The sequence below is a fragment of the Stegostoma tigrinum genome, chromosome 6, assembly GCF_030684315.1.
Source record: "Stegostoma tigrinum isolate sSteTig4 chromosome 6, sSteTig4.hap1, whole genome shotgun sequence".
Taxonomy (NCBI): domain Eukaryota; kingdom Metazoa; phylum Chordata; class Chondrichthyes; order Orectolobiformes; family Stegostomatidae; genus Stegostoma; species Stegostoma tigrinum.
The window spans coordinates 88,107,510-88,126,158 of record NC_081359.1 but is presented as its reverse complement, the minus strand read 5'-3'; the positions used below and the strand labels follow the sequence as shown (position 1 = coordinate 88,126,158).

General features: G+C 39.3%; 1 protein-coding gene across 1 annotated transcript in view; it reads left to right on the top strand.

Moving 5' to 3' along the window:
- The window catches only part of mrps31 (mitochondrial ribosomal protein S31), a 28,555-nt gene extending 15,840 nt beyond the window's left edge, over window positions 1-12,715 (top strand). Inside the window, exons 4-7 of the mRNA XM_048533340.2 lie at window positions 4,890-5,036; window positions 7,041-7,117; window positions 9,824-9,967; window positions 10,096-12,715. Coding sequence (XP_048389297.2) covers window positions 4,890-5,036; window positions 7,041-7,117; window positions 9,824-9,967; window positions 10,096-10,328 — 601 coding nt within the window. The 3' untranslated portion in view covers window positions 10,329-12,715. The remainder of the gene's footprint in view (window positions 1-4,889; window positions 5,037-7,040; window positions 7,118-9,823; window positions 9,968-10,095) is intronic.
- Window positions 12,716-18,649: the final 5,934 nt, after the last annotated feature.

Sequence of the window (18,649 nt, the reverse complement as noted above, 5' to 3'; positions counted from 1 at the left end):
ATTAATGAATAGATAGTGTGATTGGCTTTGGTTAATTTTTTTTCAAAATAAAATTATTGTTGGAAACCAATTGGAGAAAAGCTTCCATTGGTATGCGATTAGCCTTGAAATACATTGAACTGTTGGGTATTTCAAAAATTAATCTTTTGGTAGTATAGAAGTTGCGAATTCTAAAAAGGACACTTTATCAAGCTTTTCCTCTTGCACTTGCCAAGACTTCTTGCAAAAATGCCAGTGCAAAGGGACCCAACTCTCTTGTATTGTATGAGATGAATGTGCTGATTGGTTGGTAAGTAAATTCTGGTAGAGGTGTTGGTTTGGAGAATTAATTAATCAGGTAATAAGGAAGTACAGTCAGAATGCATGAGACTTTGCCTGAGACAGTGACTGTGTTTGGGAATTTTGGGTCGTAGTGGAATAAGAGCTTTAAGCCAAGTGTACTGCAAGAAATAAATGAGTGAGGAGTTCTGTGAAAATTGGGGAGGAGGTTTTATTTCTATTATATTTTTACAAATTCAAGTGTTTGATTTCTGGTTTTGTGTACAGAAGGACCAGGTGAATCAGTAACTGAAATGTGAAATTTAATCATTATTTTAAGTATTGTGGTATTTTATTAGTGTTATCTTCCCTGGTGATAAATTATTTTAGGTATATGCTGTATTAATTACCTAGTGACTGCTAAATAACACATTGAAGAATGGCGGATGAAGCAATAGACTGATTACTGGATGTGGGAGCTTCTGGAGAGTAAATGCGATCCAGGGCAATGATTCTGCAATAAATATTTGCAGTTGCAGGAACTTTGGCTTAGAGTTATTGTGGTGGAGGCCCAACTACTGATTACTGACTGAAGAGGAATGTTCCATGTACATTTTATTCCAGGTGATAGTCACACTGCTTTGGTTAGGATCTTTTGATTTTTTTTTGTCAGTGGGAAAGCATAGGAGGGTGTGACTGTAGGTAATGCCGGTAGGGAGAACCAGAGCGCAGGAGGAGCCTCAGCCTTTTCAATTGTACAAAAAACTTATTTCCACCCGATTTTGTATGAGAGTGAAGGCTGCATGGTAGATGAGCAAGTAGTCCATGATACCATGGTACAAGAAACCATTTTGAGAAAGTACCACTACATCACTTGTTGCTCCTAGGTGCAATATAGTGAGAGGGATCTGTAGCAAAAGCTGGAGTCCAGATGGCTGTGTTGTGTGCCTGGTGCCAGGTTCAGGATATCTGCTCTGTACTGGAGAAGAGCTTGTAGTGGGATCTAGTGGTCATTCTCTATATTAGTACTAATGACACAGAACGAGGAAAGAGGTTTGCTGAGGACTGAGGAATTAGCTGCTAAATTATAAAGCCAAGTATAGGTCTGGATTATTACCTGAACCATGTGCAAGATGGCATAGATTGAACAAGATCTGAGAAGTGACTGATGAAAGACTGGTGTGGAAACATTGTTTTCCGGGGCAAGTGAGAATTGTGATGAGACTGTTCTCACAAGCAGGTCATGTAACTATGTAACAGCTTTTGAACTAAATGAAGTGAACGAGAGATCACATTTGGATTAAAAAAGCAAAGTGCTAATGTGGAAAACAATGGTCCGAAAATGGCAGAAAGGGACAGAGAGGAAAACTAATTTTAAGAATGTATTAGCAGACATGATTAGATGCTTCAGAGATACCAAGAAAAGGATCTGTATCTGAATGTATGTAGCATTCATAACAGAGTAAGTGAATTAGTTGCACATGTTGAAGTAAGTAAATATGATTTATTAGCCATTACTAGGTTGTGACTGCAGGATGATGACAAATGTGTTCTGAATATTGAGGAGTATCGGAGAACGGCAGAAGGATAGCACAGTTAATGGTGGTATTGGTGCAGTAGTTAAGGATGAACTTAGGTCGGCACTGTGGCTGAGGGGTTAGCATTACTGCCTCAGTGCCAGAGACCTGAGTTTGAATCCAGCCTTGGGCAACCGTCTGTGTGGAGTTTGCAAGTTCGCCCTCGTTTGTGCCGTTTGTTTTCCCAAGTGCTCTGGTTTCCTCCCACAGTCCAAAGATGTGCAGGTTAGGTTGATTGGCCATGCTAAATTGCCCATTGTTTGCAGGGATGTGCAGGCTGTGGGTGGATTGGCCATGAGATATGCAGGTCTGGGTGGAATGCACTTGGCAGATTGGTATGGACTTGAGCCAAATAGCTGCCTTCCATACTTTGGCGATGCTATGATTCTATGACCTCGGTTAAAGAGTTCAAGATGTAGAATCATTTTTGAGGGAGGAAAACAAGTCACTTGTGGGTGGGACGTATAGGCTCCTGAATAGTAACCACAACATACAAAGAAGAATAGAAGAAATATTGTGTGCTTGTGATAAAGGGATGGCATCTCAACCAATACAGTATAAAATATTAGAAAGCCCTGGTAACTTCAAGGTAAAACGTTTCAATTATATTTTCTTTTTCTCAGCAGTGCTTGTATTTCAATATCTTCAGGGTGTTAACATTTTGTTTTGTCTCGCTGGTTAATTTTCATGTGGAATTTTTACCAACGCATTTGAGCTATGATGATCTGGCAGTATTAACTATTGAAACAGGTGAATGAAGGAAATGTCCACTTGGAATAAAGTGCTGACAAAACATTTTGCCATCAGTTCTATTATATAGTTTCTGATTGCTACAAATTTTCTACTTATTTGATCAAAAAGAGAGAGATTTATATCTTTCAAGATTCCAGTATATTCCAAAGACCTTTAAAATCAATTAAGTACTATTGAAGTATAGATATTGTTGGAATTGTTATAATCTCTTTGGAAACAATATTTTCTAAAAGTGTTTCCATTTATTAGGAAAGAATTTTGACAAAGGATTTAGCATTTTAAAACATCTATTGTAACAAATGACAAAAGCACCATTAACTAACGATTCCCTTACTTTGTCAACTGGTGCTTCAGCTATAGAAAGTGACAAGCTCCTTGTATATTTATCTGCTGTCATACTGTCCAGGGAATTAGATCTTTGAGCTCACAGCTCACTTTGCTCCCAGCTTTTTAAAAGGGTTCTGTATTTCTACTTTGCAAAGTATCAAATAGGAACCAAATCCAAGCGTTGTCCTCAATTTCCAGAGTTTCTTTAATCGACAGTCAGCTTGATGATTATTCTGATGATGAATGGACAAACCATCTGGAATCTGAAAAGACTGAATAATACATCATTTCAACTGGAAACTGTCTCCCTCCTACATCTGGCTGCAGTAGTTCACCATGCTAAACAGTCTTTTCTCTCTACATGTGTATTTGTTGATTTATTGGAAAACGTTTAACCTGAACTCGCGTAGTTTGTTACTTTTACCCGCTTCTCTATTGTAACGTGGAACATGTTAACTTTTGTCCAGCTTGAAATGTTAATTAGCTACCTTTTTGATCCCAATTTTTTCATCTGCAAGGTAAGTGGACAGTCTATAACATAACTGTTTACAATATGATACCTTTTAAACCTTTCTGGTGCTTTGGAGACTTGGGGGTCTACTCATTGTGAATTCAGAGACTCATGCTATTGCTTCCATTTACCACATTCTCAATAAAAAAATCCGAGTCCTCCTTTGATTTTTGAAAAATTAAATCACCAGTTGAAGTCATCTCTGAGCCGAAACACCAAATCTGTTTCTCTCTGCAGATACTGCCAGATTTACTGTGTTTCTTTTGCATGCTGATTTTATTTCAGATTGCCAATGTCTGCTGTGCTCTTGCTTTTATTTGTTCACCGTATTTACTGTCAGGCAGACTTCAGAGCAAGTCATGTGACCTTCTTTGACTCTAATTTTAAAGTCCCAAAACTCAATCTTGTACCTCAATTGTATGGCTAGTAATTTTCTCACTGTCACACTTTTATTTGTAATAAAAACCATGAACCGATTTTTATTCTGGTTGACTTGAGGAATAAGTATTGTCCAGACACCAGGCACAACTCCTTGCTATTGTCAGAGGTGTGCCCGTCTGGCTGGGTAGAAGAATCTTAATTGAACATCACATTGGGGAGACACAGGTATTGTGAAAATTAAGAAGCACCATAACATCAGTTGAGCTGCAAAGCCAAAGCACAGAAATACCAATGTCTGGAAGTCAAATACAGTCCAGCTGGTTGAGAGACTTCATAGTTTTAACCTGTCATGTGTCAAGTTGTTTACACCTCAGAATTCTAATGGTTGCATTCACTGTTTACTGCTCAGCTGTTAACAGATTATTCAACTGAAGGGCCCTGTCTAGAAATGATTGCAGAATTTTTCTTTTGCTGTGATGTGCAGCACAGTTTGAAATGTAGAAAACTGTGACAGACTAAATACGGGGATGATGTTTCCCCTGGTTGGGGAGTCTCGAATGAAGGTTCTCAGTCTCCAGATATGGGGTAGGCCATTGAAAAGAAGAAAATTTCTTCACTCGGCCTGTGGAATTAGCTACCACAGAAAGCTGTGGAAGCCAAGTCACTGTGTTTGTGAAAAAGATGCGGTTTTAGATTGTAAAGGTATCAATGGGTATGGGGAGAAAGTGGTTGTACAAAATCAGGAATTTATTCTTCTGATTTAGAGAGCAAAGATTCCTCTGGCTTTGTGTGTTTTAACAGCAACACAGAATTCTGGAAACCGGTTCAACTAATTTCCTGTTGCTTATTCAGATCTTGGTATTGGGCAAATTCTGTGCAAATAGCAAATTAATTTCCTTGGGATCAGCTGAAAGCTGCTTAAATCTTTCTGTTTACTCTTGTAGCTAATTACTTGTGTGGATCATGTAATTTGCATTTCTAAAATGCTGCATCTTAAATCTTTAGTACTGAAATAAGTAAATGGAGTTTTAGCTTACCTGGATTTGTAGGTAAACTTTGTTTTTGAATTGTGTTGACTTCAGTGATATCATTGCGGACATGAAGATTGGGAAGCGCCCTGGTGCACGGGCTGCGATAAGATCTGTCAGTCAAATCCGCTTTGATGACGATGGGCAAGGATATATTCCTGATCGCGGCGTCGCAAGTGAATTTAATGCAATGAGGAATAGGTAATGTGATTAATCTTGTGTAAGGTGAAACTGAATGTTATGCAGATAGATGGGAAAAATGTTTTTGATTTTTAACGAGGGAATTGTTCTACCAGAAGGTCTTGGGTTAATAAGTTGCAAGCTTACCTGGTGATTCCCAATTAATTATTTGTAATATTTGTTAATGACTTATGAAAAAAAATTAAGTAGGAGTTTTCCATAAAGTCTTGCAAACATCTCTTGTTGGATTGTTGTATTGGACTAATTCCTGATATTTCAGGAAACCAAGAAGCCAGTTAGAAGAATGAGAGATTTACTGGGGCTGGTAGTTATGGGTGGGGGCAGGTGTGTGAAAGGCAAGAGAGGAGATAAAAATGAAACACTGTGCTATTCCTGGATCAAATTATCAAATATACACCAATATCGCTCTGAAAGGTCTGCACAAAAACATTATCAGCTGAGTGCTGAGTGCTGGTGGTAGAAAGCACTCCAGGGATTGGTGGATCCAAATGTGCATTCCAAGTTGGTGTGAAATGTTGCTATATTCAAGTTAATATATCTGACCAGGAGTCAGCCTGTTCTTCATCTAATTAAATCTTGGCTGAACTGTAGTTTTTTAACTCCATTTACTTGGCTTTGATTCATAGCCCTTGCTATTGTTATCTAATAAAATCTGTTGATCCCAGTCTTGAAAATTTTGGGTAATTCACCCCACAACTCTCCTCAAGGAAAGGATTGTCATTTCCACTTGCTTTTGTCTGCAGGCATTGCTGCTGCTTTTTGCCCCAGATGCCTTGGTTTCTTTCTATTTCCTCTGGTGAATTTTTTTTATTACTTTAAACTTGCTGGTTAGACCATTACCCAGCTTGTAAACTCGAGAGTGCAAAACAGATTTATACAAACTTTATTTGTAGTTTGTACAGCTAATCCTGGTTCCTTTACCTGAATATGTGTTTTTGCTGAAGTGCAATGCCTGTGACTGTACTTCAGCGGGGTGTTGTAATCAAACTCATATTTTTCTTTCGGCTTTGGCTAAGTGGCAGCAACTTCCCTCATGAATGACAGTCTGACATTCAAGCCCAGCCTAGAAACCTCAGCATTATCTTGGCTGCCTTTTTGGTGCAGTATCGAAGGCACACTGTATTGTAGGGAGGGCATTCAAATGCACTGTTAAACCAAGCGTCCATCACCCCCTGTCAGATATGAAAGATCCTCTGATAATATTCAAAGGAGAGCCAATGAGCCAACTTTGACCAACCAAAATCGTTAAAGCATGCTTTGCTGGGCATAAGCCAACAGCTGCGTCTGGCTACATTACCACTACGACATCTTAGTATTGTAATGTCACTGGACTAATAATCTAGTTAATCCCAGGCTTGTGCTCTGGTGACATGGGCGCAAATCCAGGGCCCTCTTGTGGTGCAGCAGAAGTGTCCTTACCCTGGACCAAGGGACCCAGGTTCAAGTCCCACCTTTTCCAAAGTAGTAATATCTCTGAACAGGCTTATTAGAAAAATAGGTCAAATAAGTTATAGAAAACATTTCAAACCTCCCATGTTTGCAAAGACCACTGGGATATATAGCAAATCTGAATTTTGGGCTATCTTGAGAATATGAAAGACAAGTTCTTCCTCTTTGTAATTTTCATGATTCAGGGTGGGAAACCTAAAACAGTAAATTGCTAGAAGTAGCAAACTGAGGGTGTGTGAACAAGTACCTACGTTTTTAAGAATTCATGCATGTACTGCAAAATGATTCACTATGGAAGAACTGCATATGCTGCAGTCAGAGATGACACAGTGTGGAGCTGGAGCAAGGAGGGTCCCGACCCAGGACATCAACTTCCCTGCTCCTCTAGTGCTGCCTGGCCTGCTGTGTTCCTCCAGCTCCACACTGTTACCGTAATATGATGGTGTTTTTCTTATGAGAACTTTGCTCAATCACTAAGTTTTTTTTTGAACAACATTATTCCTTTTCTCTAATAAGAGTAAAAACTTCATAGCATTCTTTATTTCCTTTATTTAGGAAAGGGTTATTTACTGGGAAGAAGTTAAACATTTTTCCTATACATGCTGGTGATTCTGAGGATGTGCCAGAAGCTGGTTAGTTGTATTTCTTTTGAATATGAATCAAGTGTTTCCAAATAACTGAGTTTGGATGATATGCCTTCAAATGCTTTTTCTCTATGCCTTATCATGTGCCACTCTGAATCTGGTGCAATGCCTCTTCTTCTCTTAGCTGCTGTGATGGAACTTAAGACATGTGCATTCGTTCAGTTTGTCTATTCATGCATCAACAAAAAAAAAAATTGCATAAGGAACAGTATTTCAATATGTATTGGTACTTACTTTTTTAATGATTGTATTGGGAATGTATAAGTGCAGCAGAGGGATTTTGCATTTCCAGCCTTTTTCATCCGTAGAGAGCTTGGTTAAAGTTTTGGCAAAGATCTGTAGCCTGAGTTGTGGGTGAGGGAGCTGGCTTGTTCTCATTCTCGTTCTCGTTCTCATTCAGACGTTTTGTCACCATGCCAGGTGACATCACCAGTGGAGTCTCCGATGAAGCGATGTTGTTCTACTCCGCTTGGAATTTATACTGTCTGGTCCATTATGGTGAGTAGTGTCATTTCCAGTTTTGATCTGTATGGGTTTGTATATGGTGTCCAATTCTGTATGTATGTTTGATCGATTGCATTACTGGTGGAGAACCATTGCCTCTAGAATTCCAAACATAGACATGCACAGGCACAAAAACAAAGTTGCTGAAAAAGCTCAGCAGGTCTGGCAGCATCTGTGAAGGAAAAAATCAGAGTTAACATTTTGGGCCTGGTGACACTTTCTCAGAAATGAGGAACGCTCTGAGGAAGGGTCACTGGACCTGAAACATTAATTCTGTTTTTTTTCCTTCACAGATTATGCCAGACCTGCTGAGCTTTATCAGCAACTTTGTTTTTGTTCCTGATTTACAGCATCTGGAGTTCTTTCTAAATTTTTGTTTAGTATAGACATGAGCAGAATTCCTAGAGGCATGATTCTCCACCAGTAATGCGATCAACAAACATAGAATTGGACCCATATAGATCAAAACCAAAAATGAAGCAGACAGTATAAACTACAAGTGGAGTAGAATAACATCGCTTCATTGGAGGCTTCACTGATGATGTCATCTAGTGTGGTGATAAAACGTTTGAACGAGAACAAACCAGCTCGGCAAGCAAGTCAACAACCTCGGTGCTTGGTAAACTTATGGCCAGACCAAACTTTGCAATGGCATTCAAAGTAAATGACATTGTGTTCTTCATCTATAGTGGTATTTATAGATTGTGGCACAGTGGTAGTGACACTACCACTGGACCTAGAAGGTCAGGTTCAAGACTCACCTGCTCCAGAGGTGTGAAATAACATCTCTGATCGGTTTTATTAGAAAAATGTTTTTAATTTAAAAAAGTTAGAATTAGTGGGTAATTTGCACAAACTTCTTTTAATTCTTTGTACAGTAGTTAATGTGGCTGCTCAGAATTAAAGGACAGTTGGTAGAAGGTAGATAAGCTGTCTTTAATTTCAGCAGGTAATTGAATACAGCTCATTTGAGAGAATGGAGATTTCTTCTAACTATGGATGGCACCTCTTAAATGTAATTGTTAAAATAATTGTCACACCTGCTTATTGAGTGCATGTCCATCTAGGAACTTTCCCCTTGCATGCTCTTGACAATGGTTTCATTCCCCTCCCATCACTGCCCCAGATGAAATATGTTTTAACTGTAACTTCATATTCAGCTGTGAGCCGAGTCTCCTCTTCATTGTTATCTAACATGGACTGTCATTACTTCCATCTGTAATATTGCTACTCTCGGCTACAGTGGGTGTTGCACACAAGTTGAAGATACAATTTCTGTGTAACCATCAGACTTGACCCCTTCAGTGGTCCCTTGTTTGCCCTTCTAACAATGCTGCTTACTTTGTAATCTAGCTCATTCAAAACTCTGCACCCAATTCCACTTGTCCCTAATTTTCTTTTAACTTTGCTCACTTACATGGGTTTCTAGTTCCCTGACACCTCCCAAAATAAAATTCTGGGCAAGTAGCCATTCTTGGAGGGTTGTACATCTAGACGGAATTAGGGACAAAAGGCATGAGATCATGGATGAATTTGAATGTGAGGATGAGAATTTTAAAATCAAGGGATTAGTGGATCAGCAGCCAATATAGGATAGAGATCATGGGATTGATTGATAAACAGAGCTTTGTGAGAGCTAAGGCATGTTGGATAAACCTGTGTTTATGAAGGGTGGAAATTGAGAGGCTGACCAGGAGAACTTTACAAAATAGTCCAGTCTGGAGGCACAAGAATGACTGATGTTGGGTAATACTATGGAACAAGCTGTATCAGGGACTGCTTCATAATAAGAGGTCTTATTTAGCTTTGCTCCCATTCTGTATGTTTACTCTAACTTCTTTTTAATTGCATTTATTAAATGCATCCCTTACTATCCAAGTTGTAGAAAAATATGAATACAATGTATCTTTGAACAACTGTATTCATATAAACGTTTCAGTTGCCGTTCAGTCATTTGTGTTGGTAGCACAGAAACAGATTTCCTGACAGTCTCTTCCTCACTTACCAGGCCTAGATTTTCCCTCAATTTAAATGTGGTGATTTGCAATTTGTCAAAATACTTTTGCACCTTCTAAAAATAGCTGGATAGTCATTCTAGTAATAATAAGGGTATATATTCATTGCTAATTGTCTCCATTTTTGAGTAATGCCCCTGTGTATAACCATTTGATTAAATTGCATTTGAAACAGTTTCTCTGCCATCACTATGGGATACTGAACTAGCCAATCAAATCGCAGCTGCGACAGAACAATTGCCACGAAATGGGTTTGAAGAGATGATCCGCTGGACAAATGAAGGAAAACTCAGGCAGTTTCCTATCGACAATGAAGCTGGTGAGATTTATTTAAAAGAATTATAGTTATGATTGGCAAAGGACACATCTTGTTAGAACTAATTTGAGTGGTAAAAATGCTTTGTCTCAAAAAGCTAACTGGCTTTTATATTCATGATGCTATTTTAGGACTGGAAGCTGAGGAAGGTGTGGAATTCCATGAACACATATTTCTGGAGAAACATTTGAAGGGATTCTCAGAGCAAGGACCAGTGCGCCATTTCATGGAGCTAGTTGTCAATGGATTATCTAAGAATCCGTACTTGACAGTACGACAAAAAACTGAACACATAGAATGGTTTCGCCAGTATTTCCATGAAAAAGAAGACTTTCTGAGGGAAAGTGAAGTACACATTAATTGAAATTATTTCTTTAGGGTGAACGTTGTAATGTGCAAAACAAATGGTGCACATTTTTTCCTTTTAATATGGTTGTACAGATATAAACTATTGCATAACTCTGAATGTGCTGTGAGTTGATTACCATAACTCTGTCCGGTCTGGTTGCTATTACTTCCATTAGAGAATGTACATAAAGCAATAATGTTCACATTATAGATCTAATGTTGAAATTAAGGCTTTTTTTTTGTTTTTTTAAAAAAGCTTGAATTTATATGGCGTGTTCCATATCTTTAAACAACCTAGCATGTTTCACAGCCAGTGAGGTATCATTTTGAAAAATAAATACAAAGAAAATCAAATTATCAATTGTATCTGTTTTTTAAATCACACCAGATTGCCTTTAAAATGATTTATCATAATTTTTTTCTCTTTGAAAATTGAAAGCTTTGAAGCAAAGTATCTGTTTCTTAACCAGAAAAGGTATTTTTATGTGCCACTCTTAACTGTGAATGCTAAATTTAAAATGAACAAATTTTTTCCATTGTGAACCATTTTATGCCATAGGCCCCCATTCAAGATGATAGGATGGCCTGGACTGTGGATTTCTCTGACCAATTGCCAAAGGTCTGTAGTAGGGTAATATTTTCCCCCCTTGTTGGTTAAGGGCAGTGTATAACCATTACTTTAAACCCATTAATTTCAAATCATTTTTGCTAAATTATCTTTACAGAATGTTGTGATGAGCACCTGTTTATTAGCACCTACTATTTTGGACAGATGAAACTTGTGTGCAGCAGGAGCAGTAATTTGTACACCATAAATGAATCTTGACATATAACTTCACCTGTCATCGGGCAGTTTATATTTTAAGTTAATATAAAGTAAATGTAGTATCAGTAAGCATCCGAGGAATTACCATCTAATGGAATTATTGCATAAATCATATAATACAACTTTGTTTTGCTGTTATGGTAGTATACATAATGTCAGGTTAACACAATGGAGGAATTGGAATCGAGGAAGCTGATCAGATCTTTCATTTTTGATCACTTAAAAGCAGAGGTTTAAGTATTGAGTACTCTACTGCCTTGTAGTGAAGACATTCAACTCATATTTTATCACCAGGGTAAAGTTACTTGTTATGACACTGACGTATGACTGAAATTTTATCGCACAGGAAGATGTTGGTGCAAGTGCTAACCTGCCATTTAAAATATACTATTATTATTATATCAGTACTAATTTTACATGTGTGAATTTTAGAAATAAAGTCCCAGAGATCAAATGAGTTTTTGTAGTTAAGTATTTTGATAAAGTTGGCATATATTTTTATTTTGCAAGCAGGTAATCCCAAAATCTTAGGCTAAAATAAATAGCAACAGGGTAGGGAACCATTGCAAAATTTCTTCACTTGGAAGGTTGTTGATATCTGGGTACAATCTTGAAGAATTCAAATTTTGCAGGCAACTGGGGAAAAGCTTCTCTCAAAATGTTGCACACATGATCGACCAAATGGCTGCCCCCTATGTAAAGGGGTCTATGAACATTGCCTGTCATTTCTAAAAATGAAAAATGCTAGAAATGCAATTCAGGCCTTTAAAATAAGCCACATGTGAATTAATCAAAAATGCCAAGTTAATTTGTTCTCTTTTGACTTTGTCTTGATTGACAGATGAATTATTAACATTTCATCTTTGGGCTCGATCAGCTGGAATAAGGAGGAATGCCCCCTGAGTGACTAGCTAGATTTTTTTTTCCCATCTCTACCTCCACGTAGTGAATTGTATTTTGGAGTGAAATGTGATGACCATAACAGAGGAGCAGAATCAGGCCGTTTGGCCCATCGGATTTGCTCCACCATCGACTGTAGCTGTTATGGTTCTCAACCCCACTCTCCTGCCTTCTTCCTGTAATCCTTGAGTCCCCCTTACTAATCAAGAACATTTTCCATCTTTGTGTCTTAAATACACTCGATAACTTGGGCTTCAACTAGACATCAGGGTGGGTCTGCAAAGTTTTGGCATTCCACTTAGAAGGCTAAATTGTATTTATTTTTCATAGTGATGCCTACCACATGGTGGTGCTACAGTCTGAAAATATTTTGGCTTTGACCATTGTAGTGATTGATGTTCTTTAAAATTATCTCTATTTTAATGTTACAGTAGCTGTTGAGTATGTATATATATATATATAGAGGAGTTTTACTTAATCCCATTTATTTCTTACAATTAGGCTCTAATGTAAGCTTGCATTAATATAATTTGCGTTTCACATCACTTTCTATAGGCAGGAAGATACCTTGAAACATTTTTACATAATACAAGCAAATTTTAAAAATAAATCAAGCCTGTTCCTTTGACCAATCCTTTTTTTGGGATGTGAGTTTGCTCGCTGAGCTGGAAGGTTTGTTTTCAGACGTTTCGTCACCGTTCTAGGTAACATCATCAGTGAGCCTCCGACGAAGCGCTGGTGTTATGTCCTGCTTTCTATTTATCTGTTTAGGTTTCCTCGGGTTGGAGATGTCATTTCCTGTTCTTTTTCTCAGAAGATGGTAGATTGATTTGGAGCCAATGTGTTTGTTGATGGAGTTCCAGTTGGAATGCCATGCTTTTAGGAATTCTCGTGCGTGTTTCTGTTTGGCTTGTCCTAGGATGGATGCGTTGTCCCAATCAAAGTGGTGTCCTTCCTCATCTGTATGTAAGGATACTAGTGATAGTGGGTCATGTTGTTTTGTGGCTATGGACATGACCCACTATCTGTAGTATCCTTACATACAGATGAGGAAGGACACCACTTTGATTGGGACAACACATCCATCCTAGGACAAGCCAAACTGAGACACGCACAAGAATTCCTAGAAGCATGGCATTCCAACTGGAACTCCATCAACAAACACATTGGCTCCAAATCAATCTACCATCTTCTGAGAAAAAGAACAGGAAATGACATTACCAATGCAGGAAATGACATCTCCAACCCGAGGAAACCTAAACAGATAAATAGAAAGCAGGACATAACACCAGCGCTTCATCGGAGGCTCACTGATGATGTTACCTAGAATGGTGACGAAACGTCTGAAAACAAACCTTCCAGCTCAGTGAGCAAACTCGCATCCAGAACGTCAACCTGAGCTACAAATCATCTCAAATCTCGCTAGATCCTTTTTTTTTCTCAGCATATTTGTTTGAATACGTCTTAGGAATGAATTCCTCAAGTCTTGAAAAAAGGCCTTGTCAGTAATTAGACTACCTACAGTGTGGAAACAGGCCCTTCAGCCTAACAAGTTCTCACCACCCCTTGATATATCCCACCCAGACCCCCACAACCCTGAATACTATAGGCAATTTAGCATGGCCAATCCACCTAGCCTGCACATTTTTAGACTGTGGAAAGAAACCGGAGCACCCGGAGGAAACCCACGCAGACGCTGGGAGAATGTGCAAACTCCGCACAGACAGTTATGCACGAGAATTCCTAGAAGCATGGCATTCCAACAAGAACTCCATCAACAAACACATTGGCTCCAAATCAATCTACCATCCTCTGAGAAAAAGAACAGGAAATGACATTGCCAATGCAGGAAATGACATCTCCAACCCGAGGAAACCTAAACAGATAAATAGAAAGCCCAAGGCTGGAATCGAACCTGGGTCCCTGGTGCTGTGAGGCTGCAGTGCTCCATGATATTTTATAAGATGCAGTACAGTGAGGATAAAGCAAAATTCTTTTTCATCATGTAATTTCTTAGAATTTCTTATGCCATATTAGAAACATTTAATGTTTCACCTAGTCACCTCTGGACATCTAGTAATGGATGTTATGTGACCTTACCAAATTTGTGCAAGTCCCAAGAAATGACCCTCTGTATTTGAGGTTTTAGGGGAGAATTTCCACAGCTCTGATCACACAGTGTATCACAATAGGAATGTACATAATGAACACTAATTTCAATGCAGTTGGGTGCAAACTGAAGTAAGAATAAAAGCAAAATCTTGTGTATGTTGGAAATCTGAAAGAAATTATGCTGAAGGAACTCCGCAAAGTCTGGTGGCATCAATGGAGAAAGAAACAATTAATATTTTGCATCTGGTATGTCTGTGAAGAAAGGTCCTATTGGATTTGAAATGTTAACTCTTTCTCTGTCCACAATCACTGTCAGCCCTGTTGAGTTTCTCCAGTGTTCTGTTCGATGAAGGGAGAGAGTATGTTTTGCATGAAGAACCATGTTATTTTATTAGAATATCCTAATCAGTGTTAAGGATAGGTAACTGTTCTTTACCTTCAGCTTCCTAGAGTGTGAAATTGGCACTTTTTTGTGCGCAGAGTATTCTTGCAACTTCATAATATCTGATGTGTGCACAGGTGAATCCTGTCTGATTCCATGTTGGTGCAGGCATTCATAGTGATTGTTTAATGGTACAATGCAGAGCATGTGGACACCAATTAAAATAAGCAATTCACTTTGTCAGCATTGTCATTTTTCTACAATTAATGCATGGTCTGAATCACTGCTTGTTGAACAGAAGGAGGAATATTGCACCAGCAGCAATTAAAAGGAGTATCAACTACTTGCAGGCTAGGTGTAATCAAATTACCTCTGCATTTTGCTACTGTTGTGCATGTGCTTGAATGTTTTCTTGTTGTTTCAAGATGCAAAAATCTACAGGGAGTGGTATGGCAGGTGCTGAAGGATTTGTTCCTGACTTCAAGCCTTCTGCATAAACCAGTTGTTCCCAGCCATTCCCCTTGTAATGCAGTTTGATTTGCAGAAGCCACCCAGAACGGGGCAAGTTACTATCTGCCCAGAGCATTCAGAAGAAATTCTCCCATCTGAATTTCCGATGAAGAATAATGTGTGCAACATCTGTGCCTCACTAAGGATGTTATTGTTGAAGTTATCCCCACTGCTTTTAGCCATCCTTACATCTGAGCAGGGCTAGAATCAAATTGCCAGTCAGTTTGAAGGTAACTTAGGCTATAGATTATTTTGTATTTCACTCCTGCAAAGTTAGACTTGGAGATAATTTGCAATTTGATAACTACCGTTATACAAGGGAGGTTCTCTCTTTAGAGAACTGAATGTCTTTGTCTTTCTCCCCAAGCCAAGACAAGCTGTGGAGAAAGAATAGGCCTTTTCTAGGATTGAGTAATTCGTTTGAGTCCAGGTACCTTTGGTCCTATGTGCATGGTCAACTTTGTCCTAGGCCAGAACTAAAAGACGTTTGACTGTTTTTCAATGTGAAGTAGATCTGTGACCATAAACCATGAACTACACAGGTCAGTACCAGAATAAGAGCAAAGTACTGTGGAAGCTGGAGCTCTGAAATGGAAACAAAATTTTGTAGAAACTCAGCAAAGTTTGGCAGCATTCGTGGAGAGAGAAAAGCAGTTAACGTTTTGGACTTCAATTCTGAAGAAGTCATGTTGAGCTCCACTTTAACACTGTCTTTCTCTCCTCAAAATGTTTGGCAAATTCAATGAGAAGTCCAGTGAGGCCTATCCTCAGATCCAGAATGGCGTCTTCCATCTTTTGTGCATTTCATAAGTGGCACAGCAAGATGTTTGCTAAAGTAAATTTAGTAAATTGTTAGTTGACAGTGAAGATTTCTTAAGTGCCTTGTTAATGCCAAATTAACGTCCAGCTTATCGTCTTATCAAACCTGCCAAATAAGCTAGATGTTGGGAAATCTCAGTGTGGAAACTAGAGTATGTACTTAATAGATTCAGCTCTCTGCATGCTTCAAATGACCTCCATGTTGTCTACAACTAAATTGCAACTCAGGGTACCTTTCCTCCATGGAAATTGGCATTGGCAGCCACTCATGATCATCCTGGCATTTCTCCAGTGCACTGACAGCACAGACTTATATTGAAGGACACACTGGCAACTAATGTTGGAAGGCAGTTGCACAGGAACCTGCAAGCAGCTCACAGATGGTACAAGGCAGTAAGGAGATCTGGGTGAGTGTGAGGCTAACAGGGTGAGCTGTTACAACAGGGATGTGGATGATCAGGGGCTTACCACTGCATTCAGGCAGAGTCTGGAAGCTCCTGGTAGAGGAGTACTTACTTGATCTCCAGCATGATGGAAGGTGATAAAGTGCCTAATAGGGAGGAAAATGGCTGAGAGAACGCTGGGAGTGGGTGGAGTCTGTGTCTCAATGTGTGAGGGAGGGGCTATAGCAGCCACTGATCAAGGACTTTTTAAATAACAGCACATTTGTTACCGACTGTACAGGATCGTGCAATCTGCCTGCTGCTTGGTTATCCTTGGGTTTCTCCATTGCACCTTCCTGCCATAACCAATGCTGGACAATTCAATTATCAGTGTCAGAGGGAGCTAAACGTTAGGGTTGCTAAATGAGGAAGGCAAAAGGTGACTGCATCATTCAATGTCATGTATACTGAATGTTCCCCTTCCACAAAGTGCATTGAGCCTTGTCTGTGATTCTGTATTGAGGCTGGATGGTGTGGTAATATGTTTTGGGAGCACACAGAGACTAACCACTATGGGGATGATTGAAACACAAATATTTAAACATTATCTGATGGCCATATATCATCCATTATCACCCGTGCCACCAAAGAGTCTAAATTATATGTTCTTCCTCTCTACTCCACTACATTTTAATGTAATCCCTGGTTCTGAAGGGACCTTGCTCAACAGTAGAACCTGTTGGCTCCTGGAGGTTTGGTGGGGCAATCACTGCTGCCCATTCGTCTGCACTTTTGAGATGGTGCTGACCCAGGTGCCAACCTCCAAGCAGGTTGCCAGGTTCTGGTGTAATAGCCTCCTCTGCCAGTCCTCTGGGAAGTGGACTCATTTACACCATCCTATCAATCATGTTCATGTTCTGTCCTTAAGCAACCAGAGCAGCTTTAGAATGCCAGTGCTTGCTCAGGTGCATAGTGGCCTTTTAAAGGTGGCACATGCACAAGGGATATTGGCTATTTAGCGAATGTCTACTGAGTGCTGGGTTGTTTTGGGCATGGCAAGTGGTAAAATGAGGTTAGAGTCAGAGCTGAGAGATGCCATATAATTAAAGCTACGAGTTTGATAAGACCGAGCAAGAAAACATACTAAGCCTTGCAAAGAAAAACCCTGCAACAAATCTCAATGCATGGTATAGACCTTTGGTGGTCTGAAACGATGTTCTTCTTGCCTGGAAATTCTTAGCAGTGAGAGTGTTAAGATTACTAGCAGTCTCCTACATGCTGAAAAACCTCATTCAGCATGAGGAAATAGCTTTTTCTATCTCCTTGTACAATAAACCGTTGAGGAGCAAGAGCACAAGGAGAAAGAAGATGGGAGGAAAGAACGTAGGCACTCCTGTTTTACCTATGTTGTCCATGAAGATGTTATCCCCATGTCATCAAGGAGCCATAGCAAAACTAAAGTCACTGTGAATGAGGAGAAAACTGCTTTTTGGAGTCATACCTGACACAAAAGATGTTTGTAGCTGTTCAAGGTCAGACATCTCAGCAAGAGTTCATCAAAGATGTTATGACATAGCTCTGCAGCAAGTGGGACGTGAACCCAGGAGTACTAGCTCAGAAACAGGAACATTATTACTGTGCCACCAAAGTCCCCACAGTTCCTCAGGGTAGTGCCTGAGGCCCAACTGTCTGCTGTTGCTTCCTCAATGACCTCTGCATCATAAGGTCAGAAATAGGGCTATTTGGTGATGATTGCATAATGTTCAGCATAATTTTCGACTTCTCAGGTACTGAAGCAGTCTATAGCTAAATAGAACAAAACCTAGACAATATCCAGGTTTGCCCTGACAATTGGCAACTATCATTCATGTTCGTAAGTGCCAGACAATGACCATCTGTCTTTTGAAGAGAGATTGGGCAACTGGGCTTGTATTCTCTAGAGATTTGAAAAAAGAAAGATGATCTAATTGAAAGTATTTGAAGGGATACACGAGGTAGTTATTGGTAAGATTGTTTCTGCTAGTTGAGAAATCTAGAACCAAGGATCACAATTTAAAAATAAGGGGGATGCCATTTACGACCAAGTTCAGGAGAGTTGTTTTTACTGAGAGGGTGATGATGCTGAGGAATTCTATACCACAAGAATGGAGAAGCTCAGTCTTTTGAGTATATTTGAAGTAGAGGTTGATAAGTTTTGATTATAAATGGCGTATAGGGTAATGGGGGTAGTGTGGATGAAAGGCAATGAAATGTTCCATTAGCCATGATTGTATTAAATGGGAGAGCAAGGTTAGTGGGCTCAATGGCCTACTACTGTTCCTATCTCCAGTGCTCCTTATATAGCAGTCTCCAAACCCACTAACTATAATATCTAGAAGAACAAGGGCAGGAGAAAAGGGAACATC